The 16,614-nt window shown below is 48.3% G+C and overlaps 3 protein-coding genes across 3 annotated transcripts; 1 reads left to right on the top strand and 2 right to left on the bottom strand.

Moving 5' to 3' along the window:
• Positions 1 to 7,034: 7,034 nt before the first annotated feature.
• On the bottom strand, positions 7,035 to 7,847 carry ALTATR162_LOCUS464 (uncharacterized protein; the record flags this gene model as incomplete). Its single annotated transcript, XM_043308058.1, has 1 exon — positions 7,035 to 7,847. The coding sequence occupies one exon, from the start codon at positions 7,845 to 7,847 to the stop codon at positions 7,035 to 7,037; it is 813 nt and encodes a 270-aa protein (XP_043163993.1).
• Positions 7,848 to 9,995: 2,148 nt separating this feature from the next.
• On the bottom strand, positions 9,996 to 10,741 carry ALTATR162_LOCUS465 (uncharacterized protein; the record flags this gene model as incomplete). Its single annotated transcript, XM_043308059.1, has 4 exons — positions 9,996 to 10,071; positions 10,130 to 10,182; positions 10,238 to 10,417; positions 10,466 to 10,741. The coding sequence occupies 4 exons, from the start codon at positions 10,739 to 10,741 to the stop codon at positions 9,996 to 9,998; spliced, it is 585 nt and encodes a 194-aa protein (XP_043163994.1).
• Positions 10,742 to 12,173: 1,432 nt separating this feature from the next.
• ALTATR162_LOCUS466 (uncharacterized protein) lies at positions 12,174 to 13,178 on the top strand (the record flags this gene model as incomplete). Its single annotated transcript, XM_043308060.1, has 2 exons — positions 12,174 to 12,533; positions 12,699 to 13,178. 2 exons carry the CDS (start codon positions 12,174 to 12,176, stop codon positions 13,176 to 13,178), a joined length of 840 nt encoding a protein of 279 aa, XP_043163995.1.
• Between the last annotated feature and the right edge of the window lie 3,436 nt (positions 13,179 to 16,614).

Below are 16,614 nucleotides of genomic sequence, written 5' to 3' on the forward strand. Positions count from 1 at the left end.
CTCTCTTGCATGCCATATCGAGCAGTCGACACAATCCGTGCACTAGCGACAATTTAGAGGGCGGGCTGGGTTGATCTGCTTGTTTCTTTGGGAAATACGGCTCAACTTCTCAGCTTTCAAGGTTAATGGAACACAATTTTCTCTTGAAAGTACCCTTCACCATTCAGACCGTTAGAGCATACGTACCATTACTTAGCAAACAACTAAAATATAAATTCCAGAGGCTTACAGGGGCCGGGAGTGTCAATGAAGCCGCGGTCGAGATTGTTCGGGGTTTCGCAAGTAACAAGTCTAGCACTCGCTATAATTATAGCAAAGCACTCTCACTGCATTGTCAAAGATAATCGGATGGATGTAGACAGTATTGAGCGGAGTGGCTGAATCATGTCTCGGAAAACTCGAACAACAGACCAAATGAATTGCACGACTTAGGCATGGGCCACTCCTCAGATCACTGTATTCTGCTCTACTATACCTTTGATATCATCCTGCTACCAGCGACACCTTCAAGGCATACCGTCGTAGCCACCGTCTTGCCAGCTTTAAATCCCGTCTACGTGTTGTTCCCTTTCGGCTGTTGTTTCGCGTCCATGCATCGGTCGACGTATCTGCACGTGATCCGCTTCCGCAATTTACTCATCTTCCTGATCAGGTTCATCCCCGGGCGAAAATTTCATCATTAAAAAATACTACAGCTATGATCCGCCTGATGTCTCGTGTTATTGGCCCTCCCTGTCACCGGTCTGTCGGCTGAAGCTGTATGGTGTGGTGTGACAGCGAGCTCCTGTTACGCTAGGCAACAGGCATACCGTAACCCTTGCGAACCATGAACGGCGATCACACCACCTCTTGCACCAATCATCCAACATCTGACTATGATGCCATGAAATGTGTCAGTTTCTACTGCAGTTCGTCTCCAAGGTAGCATCTGCTGTTCCCAGAATTTGCAACAGAATTTCTCGGGCACTTGCGGAAGACATTGCCCATAAACTATCATGGTACTAAGGTGTGCATGCAGGAGTAGCGATGACAGGGCCGTTATCTTCCACTGACCTGACTCGACTCATTGACATGCTAAGTAATAGCCGTGCAGTCTAGGGATCTCCAACACAACGTGCGCAAAGCCTAGTCCAGGCAAACCGCCGCCGCGCAATTGTATTGTACTCCCAGCCGTGCCGTACGAGGGTCTGGATAGACGATGAGCTAGGATGTTTGAATGACATAACATACGCACCTCTTTTTTACTTTCCACATCTGCAACATCCGCACTCCACTGTACGGCGATAAAGCTTCAATCTGTCTTGGTAGCCATCACTAGTGTTCAGTACCGTCTTTCTTCCACTCTTATTCGGTACCTGCAAATGGTCAACATTCTCCTTACTCGAGATCAATATCTTGTATCAACGACGTTCAATTTGATAGCTACGCCAACATGAGTCTCCAACAAATCGATTCATCATCTCGCATCTTCAATGGTCGGTCTGGCCGTGTGCCCTCGATGCCGGTACCGATCGCAACCAGAAGTGGAGGACATACTGTTCGTGGAAGGTGCGTAATCACGAAACGTGTGAAAACAGGATTCTCTGACAATTACTCATTAACAGCAAGTGGTGGCTCGTGCCCGCAATGTGTCCGCTTCTTGCTGGTACACTAGGCCCATTGGCCACAGGATTTTGTATATGTTCAATGACTGCCGGTTGCAGAGATGGGAACAATCAATTCAATCAATTTTGAGCCTGTAATTGTTTCTAATTGAAAAAACTCCGAGTTCACATTAATATTGACTTGATTGAAGAGGTTTTTAGGCATGTTAATTGATGATTGATTGACTTTTTGATGGTTCTTGATGTGAAACTTTGAGTAATCTTGTATACAAATAGTTAGAGATCTGTCTCCCAATTGCATATATCGTAGATCGCAGCTAACTCAGACTCATTTAGAGTATCCTCTGCGTTATTAGAAGGCTTAAAACCTGCCCTCTTCCAACTCCGTACACATTGTATCGCAGCTAGTAGTTGAGATCCAATCTTCCGCCTCTAAGGCTCTAATAGATCGCCAAGCTCGCTAAAGAGGCGCTTACATTGGCAGCTACTGGCTGGTATTGTGAGCAGATCTATCGCGAGTTGCGATAGGTGAGGATATCGCGTGCGTAGGCCAATCCAGTATAGTATAGGGCTGCCTTCCTGTGCGAACTGCGCCTTTGTCTACGCTAGCTCATATCGCCGCCAGCAGTCAAGCTCATCCGCCTCTGATATGTTTAGCTCGGTTGTATACTCGCGATCAACAAGCGCATCGATCGCATCGTCTATAGTGTTTGATCGTGGCGGTAGAGGCCTTCTTGTAGGTAGCGATAGCGGCTTGTATTGCGCCCAAAGCTGTTGTAGGGCATCCTCGTTTGCGGTAAGCCAGTGAGGCTTATCGCGCCAGCTGTTAAAGCAGTAGTTTTTGTAGTACGGGTAGAGGGAAACAGCGCCGTAGTAGGCAGGCGAGGCGTCGAGTTTAGTGTAGTAATCGTTTAGTTTCCGCTAGGCCGCCCTTAGGTTAATAGGCAGGTGGTCCTCAGGAGCGCTATTAGGGCTATAGTTAACGCTATCGTAGGTAGTAATTATCGCCTCATAGGTACTAAGGATATACTCGTATACTGGGATCACCTTATATAGAGCTCCAAATCCACCTGTTTTGCCGCGAGCTTCAAGGCGTTTGGTGGCCTCCTTCAGCGGCCTCAACGCCTCGATATACTTAGTTACTACCGCCCAATCTGCCGCCGATAGGCCATCTGATCGCATCCATGATGGCGCTTCTGGTAGCTTGTTGCCCTTTGATATAGCGTACGCGTCGTCGCGAGCGATCTGCTTGATATGGTGACTGGAATATAGGTTAAAAGTTTGGGATAGGTGTACTGCACGCTCAAAGGCGTCGTGATAGCTGTTCCACCGTGTAACTACAGGCTTAATAGGCTCTAATATCGTTTCTGTTTGTGTGTAAGATTGCTTGTTAACTAAGGCCTGCAGCGAGGCAAACAGATCGTGTTGTTGAGGCGTTTTGATATAGTTAATTATATCAAGTAAGACACCTAGTGGACCATCGCGCCGCCAGTTTTGCAGGTATTCTGTCTCAGCCTGATGCTCCTCTGTATCATTATTAAACGATTGAGTATTAACTCTAAACATAATCGCCTGGCCTACGAGATTGAGCGTATGAGGCGCGCAGCGGAGTCGACGATGGAGCCTGTCGAACTGGTATATATCGGCGAGTTTGGCGATAGCGCTATCGTTTGCGTAGGCGTTGTCGAGGACAAAGTATCCAACTTTTGAGCTATCAACTTAGAACTGTTGGAGTGTTTTGTATACAACTTCAGCGATCCTCTCGCCTGTATGAGCGCCTGTAAGTTGAGGCAGGGCAATAGGTAGGTCCCTAAGGTTGCCAAAGGTATCAGCATAATGAGCAACAACGCCAAAGAACCCGCGTTTACCACCCTTTGTTGTCCAGCCGTCAAAGCTTATATGAATTTTGCTAGCAGCCTGCGACAGATCTGCAACAACCAAGGGTTCTAGGTGTCGATAGAGCCTCATAACAAAGGCTGATATACTGCGGTGACTTACCCATAGGGCTTCTGCAGCCTCTAGGTTAGCGTACGCGATCATCTCGCGGAAAGCTGGTGTTTCAAACTCGCGGAGGGCGTGATTGTTGTCGACTAGCCAGCTGACTGCAGCGTATCGAAAGCCTTGTACATCAAATCCTCCAAGCGTGTTTGCAATGTCCTGAGATACAGCTACACGGCTGTTACTCAACAATCGTAGAGACGTTTGGCCGCGAGGCAGCGTAGTACTAGCGAGCCTGCCTTGACGATCGAGGCGATGGCCTGCGCGAGCTTGACCCATATGGCTTATCGCAGCTGTTGTTGAGGTTGTTACCTCTATTGGGCGCATCCCATCTCTGTTCTGGTGTCGATAGCAGTACCTGCAGATCCAGAAAGTCCTTGTAGGGTTGCCGAGTTTGGCGACGCGATAGCCATGCTGGAATACCCAGCTCTTCTTTCCCTTAAGGGTCCTTAAGGGCTTCGTATATTGAGGTATATCAGCCCAGTTAAGGCCGTCAAAAGTATCAGCAAACCAGGCATCCAGCTCACTAGTATTGCCTGTAGTATCGCCGGTAATATCGCCTGCCTCGCTTGTAGCTTCGGTAGCAGCAGTTAAGCCCTTAGCTGGCGGAGGAATCGCGTCTCTAAGTAGCGGATCGAAGAGCTGTAGTTCGAGTGGAGTCTCCTCGGCGGCCTGGCTCGCGGCGATCGTTAAGGCCCTGCCCGGCGAGGCTGTAATAGGCAGCTCGGGCTGCAATTGCGATGGAGGTTGCGATGGAGGGCTTTGGCGACTAACTCTAACGCGTTTATTAGGTGCAGCAGCACGATTAACAGCGCGTTTAGGAGGCTTTGGGGCATTATAGGTAGGCGTAGCGCGTAAAATACTGTAGATTAGCGGCGTAGGAGGCGTCTATAACAAGATACTAGATAACGTGTTTGCATAAGCTAGGGCGTTTCGAAACAGATCTTCTGCGAGGTTACCTAGGTGCTGACTAATAAGAACTCAACACTAAAAAATTATCGCGATATCGATCTTGCGTAGGCCCCGCTAGCCTCATCCTACGCCTCCTATGCTGCGATCAATAACGATCAATTAGATCAATTTTTCAATCAATTTTAAGCCTCTAATTGTTCCTAATTGGAAAATCTCGAAGGGTAAATTGATTTTGAATTGATTGAGCTTTTGCATCAAGAATCAATCAATTCAATCAAAAAACTTGATTGTTCCCAAGTCTGGCCGGTTGGAGGCAGATCGTAGTCCAGCATCACGATGACAATCATACAAACATCATCGAAAACCCTGACTGGTACGTCAACGAATCCTGCCTCTTTTTGCGTTCAAGGTACGGCGCTCAATAGTACAGGTTCGTTGCCTCTAATGCAGTTTCGCTTAGCTCAGGGTTCATCTCAAACGCAACCATCTTCTTCTTCACATGGAGTAAACTCTCATTCATTGTTTGTACTTCTGGAATTTTTATCCAGGTTTGTATTCTCATCGGTCTATTGATTGCCATACACTCTCTTCCCTCGTTTGACAAGGCAACTAGAGACTACGACTTTACCCAAGCATACTACTACGCAACGATATCGACCGCACTCTCAGCCGCGACACTGGTTTGCGTAACATCCCATGGGGTTGTGCTGATCCGGATGTATCACTCCCGGCCGTTTAGAGTGGGAAGTACAGGGTCAAATCTCTACCGCCAATCGATTGCGCTCATAACGTACCTCCTTCTAGGAGCTGCAATATATGCACACGTCGAGAACTGGTCATTCCTGGACGCAGTATTCTGGGCCGATTTTACCTTACTCACGATCGGGTTGGGGGGAGAGCTCACCCCCAAAACCTCAGTTGGGCGAGGTCTACTACTCCCTTACGCAATTGGCGGGATCCTTTTTATAGCACTGCTGGTGGTGTCAGTACGAAAGCTTCTTCTGGATGGTCTCCGCCGGCAGACAGACCATTTGATCGATACCTCAAGGGAACACCTTGAAAAGCGACTGGCAACAACGAGCGAAGCTTCCTCTTCGTTGGACGACGAAAACACATTCAATCTTGTCCGTCGTATCCCCCGGGACGCTCAACGAAGATGCAGTACGACGGCGTGTGCGTTTTCTGTCATTGCCGCTATCATCCTGTTACTCGGCGGAGCGTCCATATTCAATGTAGCAGAGAAAGATCAGGCCTGGACATACGGGGTATCCGCTTACTTCGCTTACGTTTCCCTCTTGACTATCGGCTACGGCGATTTTATACCCAACAGTAATGCTAGCAAGCCATTCTTCGTGGTATGGAGTCTATTGTCTGTGCCAATCCTGACCATCTTCATTAACAACTCGATCGATGCCGTTTATGGATTTTGGCCATCTTTCGTGCGGTTGATGCAACATGGCCGAAATCACTGGACGAGATTTCCGCAGTCACACCAGACTGCTCGAACTTCACAGAGCCTTCATTCTCGCCTCTATGACATTACAGAAAATGAGGGAGTGAATAGCAAGGAAGCTAACGTGGAGCTGCGGTTCAAAAGAGAGAACGATTTCCTGAAATCTATGTTTCCTGAGCACGATACATCTTCTCGGTCGCATGAGAACGCAGCAGCCGCCATATCCGAAGTCGATCTTCGCGCTCATTGCTGTCTTTTGGCGAGAGAAATCGGTATTATTACTAAAAACCTGATTACTGAGCCAGGGAAAAAGTACTCGTATCAACAATGGGCTTACTACATCAATTTGACGCGACACACAACGTCATATCAAAAACTCAACGAGGAAGCACAGCAAATCGAAGAGCCGGGAAGTGCGCGTATCGGCGTAGCAGGCCCATCTTCCACCGTCCACACGCCATTATCTCCCATCCAATGGGCTTCGCGCGGAACGCCAATTCTGCTTCCGAACGAAGCCGAGTGGCTGGTACTATGGCTTCTAAGCGAGCTTACTAAGTCGTTGCATGCACTACTCCCGCACGACAATGAGGAGCACTTGTCACTGTAGATTGGGATTTAGGCAGTCGTTATAGCGTACGACTTAGTTCTTCAAGCCATTATTGCTCCCATCAACTGTTTGCAACCAATCAGTTATCATCTCTCACGCTACAACGGAAGGGTGGCGAGCTCAAAGTAATAACGGGATACAGACTCTAATACTCCAAGCTACCTGAGTTGGGATTCTGGATACCACGGCCACGGCAATACCGCGTTTCGGTGCTTTCTGACCAAAATTGAGCATACGATGTATATACGCGTTGTCAGTCGCGGTACACAACAGAACCATCCAGGCTTCTTCAGCAAGAAGAGGGGTCCTACAGCCACCGGCCTCGGTTGGACCCGTCTATCCTCACCTGAAACAGTAACTCTGGCAAACATCTTTTATATGATTCTTCGGGTAGTTTGAGGTATTTACAGCTACCCCCAACTAGGCTGATATGCAATAACCGCCCACGGCTGCCGCGGCGTCAACCTACCTTACAATGACTACTTCTCCTCCATACACTAAAGAGTGATTCATTTCTCCAGTTGTCTAGCTCCTCAAGCGCGGCGTCTCTTTCACATTCGAGTTTCTTGATGTAGTCGATAGCGCCGGTCAGGATCATAGCTTTGCTCGGCCGAAATGTCTCCGATGTCTCATCGTCCTTCTTCGCCCGCGGCTGCATCGTCGGAACTGCGCGCTGCAACCGCTTCATCTCGGCATTGATGCCCTCGCGATACTTCCGCTCTACTTTGTTGTGTATAAAGCGGCGTGCACCTGCCTTGTCTGAACACTCGGGGGGCATGGATGCATTTGTGAAGTCGCGGTACAGGCGTTGGTGGCCGTGATTTCGGCTCTTGGAGCATTGTGAATGTTGTTTGGTGGTAGTGGCTAGATACGAGTCGTGGGATCTGTATCTTGGGGAGGGCGAGGGGCCCGGAGAGGGAGGATCGCGCGGTTGGATCCCATTAGACGGCCTCGTGCTTTGTGGCCAAGAGGTTTTACAGCAGGGATATACGAACTCAAGATAGCCAGCTTCGGATTGATCGATTCGGTTGACCATCTCCATGTTGACTTCTGACCATTCCGCAACCGCGACGATGGACGTTGGCAAGTGGTTGTTGTTCAAAGCTGCCGTTTCGTCCAAGGAGGCTTTGGGGCAAGAAATGAAGTGATGAAATTGTCCCAAATTATCACTGGTTTGGAACTCGTGAGGGTGAGCTAGGAACGGCTGGTTGTACTGGTCAGAGCAGGTCTGCAAGGTCGCGAGCGGACAGGAGCAGCTGGCATCTCCTGTCATCGTGAAGTGGACAAGTCTGGGAAGTCTGTGCTGGACGTTAAGATCTCCCTTAGATAGAACGGGATCGTTGGAATGAAGTGATCATTTGGAGATGGGTAGGATCAGAAGGCATTGATGACATTGCATTCGCGAACGAGCCGTGTCCGGGTCCATCCAATGGCTTGACGAATGATGGCATCGTCCCTTTGATCAGCTTGGCTGTTACCCACAATTCCTGGGCCGAAAGAATTCATTGTTTTCGATATGAAATGCATGCTTTGCAATACAGTTCTGTGGCTTGTCAGAGTCCCTCGGAACATATCCTTTTAGATATTTTCCGTAGTGACAGCTGCTTCCCTCTACTACTTTAGCGATTTCAGTTCCTTATAAGCTGTTCCGTAGTACATAATCTGATGAGGTTCTCCCCATAGTAGCAGTTTGTAGAATTGTTCTGGATCGCGTATGAAAACACACATAGGACAGGTGATTGTGTTAAACCTTTTCAGAGATGCGCTGATCCAGATCCCAGGCCACAAGACACAGCTCTTGCAATGATGTGAGAATCGGGCGGTCACATAAAGCCATTGCTTCACTAGTGTGTACTTGTGCGATCTCCTTGCTTGTTTTGCAGTCCAACAGAGCTTGTCTTGTCCTGCTGCAACGTTTGAGATTTCACCCATGGCTTTGGGTGGAGTGGATCTCCTGACGTCTTCATCGATTCTCTGGCTGATGCATTATCATGCCACCACTGGAAGGGACATCATGCTTTCGCGGATCACAATGGGTCTGGCCCATGGAAACCAAGATGGTGGTGGTCGATACGGGGAGATTTGCTTACGGTAGCCGCATACCCCGCAATCGATTGGCAAAGCCACTGGTTATGCACAATCTGCGACAAGACCCCGCTCCACGGCGCACAAAGACCGTGCTGCGCAACTACATCATACTCCCAGCTTCTTCAGCTCTCACAGTGAAGATGATTGGGCTGCCGTCAGCATCTTGGGAGCGTCCAAGCGTCTGGAAATCTCGTAAGGTTTGCTCGCCAACATGCACTTAAAATAGCGCATTCGGCGAGCCAGAGTGCATCAATGCTGCGCATTGAAAGGAGACCTTAGTGTCACAAAATCTCCTGCAAGCGCCACCAAAGATCCATCTGCGAACGGGTGGTTTGTGCCCCACAGCTCGGACTTCTTGTATGGAGGCTGCTTCCTATGTAACGTGGAAGCCCTACCAGTGTTGACGCGAAGCATGTTTTACCAGATATCTGGCCCATGCGGGTTGGATATGAGCTGTGGGGGAAAAGAATCAGAGAAACCTGCGTGCGGCATCCTCGCGTTCCTTGCGCAAATTGGGTGACTTCTGATTCGCAATCGTGGCAGAGGCTTTCCTGAGCAGTAAACCAGGTGCGGCGTCAGAATCAGGATTGGACTCGTGACTGGGTCGTCTGGAACAGCTCATGTGGTCTATCACGAGGAAGTTGAACATGCAACCACGAAATGACGGCATGGCCCCTCACTAACGATCCAGGCGACAGGTCGAGCCATCGCGGGTCAATGTCCACCCTAACTACTCCGAGTGGGGGCCCTACGGGGGAACGGCGGAAACGTGCAAGATCCAGGGTGTGGCGGATCGATGCATGAGAGTGGGGATGATAGGATCGGTAGGGAAAGTAGCCGACTGGCCAGCTTGCACCAGGAACGCTTGCATGATGCCACGGCGCGTGTCAGTAAGCAGCGTGCTTGTGGCGTCTAAGGTAACGAATCAGAGGTTGTTGTTCCTTCTCGGCCCTACTATCCTTCAGCTCAATAAGTGCCAGCATGTCGCAGCTTCACATGATATGGAAACTATTTGTACAGGAAGGCAGGAGTGTCGTCTGTTTTTGCATGGATTTCCAGATGAACAAAAGCTGACTGTCATGTGGAGAGCAAGATCAAGGCCCAGTCAAGGGATCGCTCTACCTTAGTTGAATTAAGCACAGACGATGTCGGACAACAGAAAGAAGGAAAATAGTTGCATTCCTAGCCAAGAAACGACAATGGACTCTGTGGGTCCCGAATTTTCATGTGACAGGGCACCTGGCCTAACAATCGTGTTGGCTGACGGCAAACCTTCCACCCTTCCTTTCTCCAACCATCGCTGAGATGGGATAGGACTTTCGGGAGTACCCCGTTACTGCTGGGACTCGGGATCGGTGCACGAATCCCGCTCATGGTGCTTCTTGTGAAGAACCTTCTCCTTGATAGCGCTATCGCTCGTTAGAAATGCAGACGCGAGCCAACCCGCAGTGTGTCAGTACTACTTACGTTGCTTTGTGTGTCTCGCGACCGGCACGAATTTCAGTGAAGACAAAGGCACCCTGTTCCCGTCGAATTAGCGTAACCGACATCCCAGAAGCTTCCCGCTGAACTCACAAGGATGGCGCTCAGCATCCATGACATAGCGCCTAAGAAGAGAAAAGCGAGAATTGTTCTCCAACTTTGGCACCCTTGAGAACCGACGACGGCAGGGGTCACGATAGGAACCCTCCAAAATCGGCCCCAGTGAAAGCCCCAGTAGTTGTAATACCAGGCCGAGTTGCAGGAGCTGTTCAGCTGTTTTGCTAGTTAGCTAAGCACTTGCAGTTCCTTACCAGCACTCACGTCTGCCAGGAGCCCAAATGCTACCATTGAGCATATGAAAAACACAATGTCAATCGGAAATGCGTAAAAGGAATATTTGGCAGGAATGATAAGAAGTATGGAAAAGATAATCTCCAGCACAGAGATGACTTCGGCGTAGATCAGACGGCCATTCGCAGACGAGTTCGCGAGGTTCAACAGGTAGAAGAAGCGGCCTAGAATGGATACGACGATAATGGCACTGCACAATGCGCCACCGCGAAAGATAACGGATGCTATCTTAGAGCCAGTACCCATAGTGACGTGATCGGAGTGGCGGTTGATGGAAAAATTCTTGAATAGTAAGATCACGGACAAGATCTTGTGTAGATTGAGGACAAAATTATGTGGGAGATTGTTGGGGCTCTAAATAAACCGGCCTCCAGACTCGGCCGCCGTGAGCTACCTGGAACTAAGTCTGAGAAGGGCAAGGGCGGATGGACGCCAGGTCATCTGTACCACAGACTGGAGCAGCGGCCAAAGTGTGTTCAAAGTCGAATACGAAACAGAATCTCTAGGCATGCTGACAATGAGTGATTGGCCGACTTGAGTGCCAACGAAGCAGACGATGGCTCGTGCTATGCCAGCTAAAAACCCAAGTTAAGCGATCATCCGATTATTAACCAGTGTGGCCTGACATCTGTTCATCTCTCACATGCACGATCTGGCTCAGTAACAAAGGATATGTCTGCGTCCAAAATCATAAGTCGCAACCAGTTTGATTGACTAGGGTTCACATAAGAACAACCGTCGTTGCATGAAACCACGCTTGTTCTCAATCGCGTGCACCGTGGAACATTCACTCTGCGTACAACGCAATGCTACCTATCAGATGCCAGACAATTGAACCATGCCCTGGTTGTATATCTTGATTCATCTGGGGGTGTTCGATGAGGTATAGTTTGTCGATTTCCTCAATCTGATTATCCACATGGCCAAATTGTTAGCAGAAGACATCATAGTTTTGAATATGATACAGATTACTCATTATTCGTGTCAATAGTGGAGTCTGCTTCATCGAGATGCCTGTGAGAATATGTGCCTCCTGCCAAAACTGTTCGCAACCAGATCTGCAGATGTACAAGTGCGGATAACAAGCGTTTATGTGGTCGCGGGAGGTGGCAAATTCATCATTGAAATGACCCGTCGTAACCTACGGCACACGTGTTGGAGAGCATTGCGATAACCTTTCATATGTTTGTTTGATCCACGAGTGAGTACATAGACCCTTCCATCGCTCTCGTTGATCGGGTCTTTCTCCCGTCTCAATACAGAGGATCCGACGATTTCGAGAGAGGGGAGTCAGTCGTGTGCTCACGTTTACATGTGCTTCTAGTAAGAATAAACCTTTATTTGCTTCTTGCAACGAAAGCACATGTATTAGTGTCGCCGTGTTCGCCTATTAGATGTAGTGCTGCGCCCTCATAACCATTGACAAGAGTGGAGTGGTTTCACGCTATGTATGCCCTGTATTGCTTGGTCAAGACCGAACTGCGCGAATCTACCCCGCTCTGTGTGCCGAAGAAGCAACTCTGCCTATCAAGGGCATTATGTTTTGAAGAAAGGTGGCCTGGTCTTATTCATAGACCATTCCCTGTAGACTACGTGTGTCCTCCGCTTGTATAAGAGGTGGCACAGTGCCTAGGTTCCAATGTGGACTCCTAAGCAATCTTTCTATCAATACTACACAATGTCTTTTAACAATCTTCTGCCCCTGCACCGAAGGGATACATGTCAGACTTCAGAATCTAGTCAGAAACTACGTACCAGTAGTCAATCCAACAGCTCTCCACCTCCTAGCTCTATCCACACCGTCATTTGGCTCAACGAAGCCATTGCTGCAGCTGCCGAATTCGTTGGGACCTTCATGTTTCTTTTCTTTGCCTTCGGTGGCACCCAGATCTCCCATACCGCGACCACTGACGCGCCTGCAGCAGGTCAGCCACCAGACACTAACGTCCTTCTCTACATTGCCTTGAGTTTCGGGTTTAGCTTGATGGTCAATGTATGGATTTTTTTTAGGGTCAGTGGTGGCTTGTTCAACCCTGCAGTAAGTTTATCTCACTCTGTTTATGCAACAGTGCGAGATCTAGTTGAGTTCTTCGTCATGAGATCGAACAAGACAGCTAAGGATATTGTCAACTAGGCGACACTAGGCTTGTCCTTGATCGGTGCGATAAAACCAGTTCGCGCGCTCTTGTACTGTATTGCACAGATGCTCGCTGGTATGAGCGCTGCCGCTGTCATCGAAGCCATACTTCCCGGCCCCCTAATGGTTTCCACCAATCTCAGCGTATCCATTGCGCGAGGTATCTTCATTGAGATGTTCTGTACATCGCTTCTCGTTCTCACTATCATCATGCTCGCTGCCGAGAAGCACAAAGCCACGTATCTAGCCCCTATCGGTATTGGTCTCGCTCTATTTGTTGCGCATCTGGTAGGCATATGTTATACAGGTGCAGGCCTTAATCCTGCTAGGAGCTTTGGACCGTGTGTGGCAACGAAGAGTTTTCCGGGATATCATTACGTATATTGGGTTGGTCCATTCATGGGTACATTATTAGCTGTGGGTATGTACAAGATCGTCAAACTGGTGGAGTACGAAATTATCAACCCAGGACAAGATAGTGATGGCCATCAGGTACGTGCCGCCTTCCAAACCTTTCAGGCTCTCATTCCCGGATTCTCACGCTGATTACGAAATTGTATTGACCTGGTCTACGTGTAGATTACTCGGCTTGACACCCACACCGACCCAATCGGAAGGGTGAGAGGAGACACTTCGCATGATAATGCTGCTGTTGGGAGTGGAGCAAATTGCGCAGCCAACGATCCTACGGATGGAAAGCAGCAAAACGGAAGTAAACAGTAGAAATCGGAGCCACGCAAAGCGCGAAGTTATCTCCAGTGGTATGTCCCACCGTTTGTAGAAGGGGGCAAACTAAGCCATACTGAGCAGGAACTTTGAGTTGAGTTCTTATAGTTTAACGCATGGGAATGCTTGCTTAGGGAAAGAGTTAGTATGTACGTCAATGTGACTATCTGGAAACATCATTATGAATGGGGATAGTTAATATCAAAAGTTAATCGCGAGGCAGTAGTGGTGGGTTTGTTATAGTGTTGGTGGTGGTAATCCTGCAGCTCAGCTTCGAGTCGATTTGTGGCACACCATTGTGATAAATCTGGTCTACAAGACAATACAATCGCTACCTGTACTTTCTGCTCGACCCAAGAAACACGCTCGCGTACCATTCAGGCCTTGGTTTAGCGGGGAAACTTCGTCCGCCACATGTGTATGGACCGTCTAGGCTGTGCAGACGCGTCCCACGGTCAAGGGAAATTAAGCCAGGAACCCCACAATATTGTTCATTCAAGAACGTTGCGACACGTGCTATTAGGTTTGTCTGTAATCAACTGATTGTCTGCTTCTGAAAACGTTCACACTGTGAACAGTACGAATTGTGTGGACAAATGGACTGAGAGAGCCCTTATTGAGCTCGCCCTTAGATTCCATCACGAGCATGACGAGCATGACGAGCATTGCTCACTTCTCCGTATCAGTAGCTTTTGACTACGCTTACAGCTATACATGTCGTCAGCAGAGACTGAAGTGCGATGAGGAGAAGCCCATATGCAGAGAGTGCATCAGAAGCTCAGGGTTGGTCTTTCGCCATCGGCAGATTGCTTCTATGACTGGCTGAAAATCGTCTGAGGATGCTACGGTCAATCGATTTTGTCCTTAAAAGGACCCATATGGACATGACACAGTCTGGTTAGACGTTCGTAAGTGAGCTAGGACAGATCCAAGAGCCGTATATCTCTTGTTCCTTTTTTTGCTTACGATAATTGTGGTGGCCTTTTTCAACACTCCGGATTCGTACATCAAAGTCCCCTCGCTAGATCTCAATACTGTACCAGCCAATTCTGCAGATCTGTTGTCAACTGGTGAGCCTCGTTCAGGTACTCCGTAGCTGATCTCTGCCAGCATCCATTTCACCAACAATTCGCCATCAAGCATGAGTCCAGACACAACTTCTACCAGCCCATTGATGTTGGTAGTCCACAAAACTGGAACTCTGCCACCTTTCATGCAGCCTTCTTCTACCTTTGCAGCAGAAACACTATACTCGGCACACGCGTCGCTTTGCAGTTATTTCACCTGCTACAACACAAATCATTCTACGTTCGTTCCAATCCCGCCCATCGATGCAAGCTTCATCTTGTTAGATGCTTACTCGAAAACTAACTTACTCAGCAAAAGCTCAACACCATTCTCACCAAAACAGCCAGCTCGCCTGAATCAAATTTGAGCGCCGTTAGATGCTCAAGCTACCCCACTTTTATTGCGGCTTTTCTCCGAGGGCTCTGGATCCTGGATGGACATCTCCGACACAGGCGCAAATTTTAGTGCGTACGTGCTTGTAAAGGCACACTTCAGTAAATTGCTCAAGCATTCCGTTGACACTTGTGCTGCTAAATTATTGCACATGTTCAAGACTGCAAGCTAGGTACGAGATGTATCGCGATGCGTCATATCCAGAGCAAAGTACACTATACTACGCAACTAGTCAACTAGCAAAGTAAAGCTGCAGAATATTACGGCGCCACTGTATCCATCCTTCTGCAGACGCTGAATGACAATGCTGTAAAATCATTACAGGACTTTGTCAGCATTCTCGAAACACACAGCCACGATGTGGATCGTGTATCTGACAATCAGGCTTTCAAGCCACTCAGCACCCCAAGCAACTGTGACGCTGACTGCAAAACAAGAATGTATTGGCAGCTTCTGTAGTCCTTTGCATGTACGAGTTCCTAGACACTCCGGTCTTAAAGTGTATGAAGCTTCTGAACGGAGCAAAGTTCCTCCTTAATCTATTGCGTGAACGCATGAAGTTCCCTCAGATTCATAGTTCGGTTCCCTGGATGTCTTCGGCGAGGTTGAACCTTGCATCACATGCTCGAAGAGCCACGTTCTGGAACATCGTCCGATAACACATGCTTGCTGCGTGTAGATAACGTCTTCCCATGATCGTAACTGTCCCTAACGCTTGAGTGCTAGCCATCGATAAGACAAAGACGCGCATGGATGCCAAAGATTTCTACATATAGAGAGAGACTGGTCTGTTTGTCGACGGCCAAGAACAAATCGTCTAGAGTAGGGCAGCAATTATTGGTTTCTCGAGCTATGAGGGCATAGGGGACAGAGCCCTAATTTCCAACGCCTTGATATAGCTTATGGACGGACCGATCAACTTTGTGGCTCCCATCAATCACTGTCTAGAAGACATGGAGCTTACTTGGAGTGGCGCTTTAAGCATAATTGTCCAGGCTACTGATTCCTCCTGCAATAACAGTTCTAGCTAATACTTGCACGCTTACAGCTACATTCTAGATATTAATAGAACTAGGGTTTCTAAGGTAGAAACTAGGTGAAGAGGGTTGTCTAAAGAGCAAGTAGGCTCTAGCCCCTATTAGTAGAACTAGAGAGGTTTTATACTAAACCGACCTCTAGAAACAGCGTTACAAACTACTAGAATTAGCTACACAAACGCTATTAGATTGTATAAGATAGTAAATATAAAGGAGCGTAGATATTCTTATATAATGCAAACTCCTGAACTCAATATATAATAAACCTGAAATGAGTGTCGTATAATTCCAAAGTAGTACAAACATCGTATCTTGCAGTTTATTGTCTGCCTTTGTAAACTTCCATCTCTTCTCTAGGTTGTTCAGGCTATGTATAAAGCCGGAACGAATATTAAAGTCCGATAGGAAGGATGGAAACTACTGGAAGAGCGGAAACGATCGGTGGAAGGACAGAAACCACTGGTGGGAGGGCGGAAACCACCGGCGGGAGGGCAGAAACCACGGATGGAACGGTCGGAGTAGTTGGAAAAGTTGGAGCGACGCAGCGGAGTCCACTAACTTTGATCTTGGAACCCTTCACCAACTGCAGATTAGCATCATCTCGTAAAAGCGCACACTAAGAAGTCGTGCAAACAAGACTGTGATTGGAACTTGACATAGACTAATCGTGTAGAGGAGCTAAGCGTGGAAGGTGGTTAACTTACGATTGCAGAGGTAGTAGAGCAGCATTTCATTGTGCCACCACAAGGGGTACCCAG

This window comes from Alternaria atra (assembly GCF_907166805.1).
Source record: "Alternaria atra isolate CS162 genome assembly, contig: 21, whole genome shotgun sequence".
NCBI lineage: Eukaryota > Fungi > Ascomycota > Dothideomycetes > Pleosporales > Pleosporaceae > Alternaria > Alternaria atra.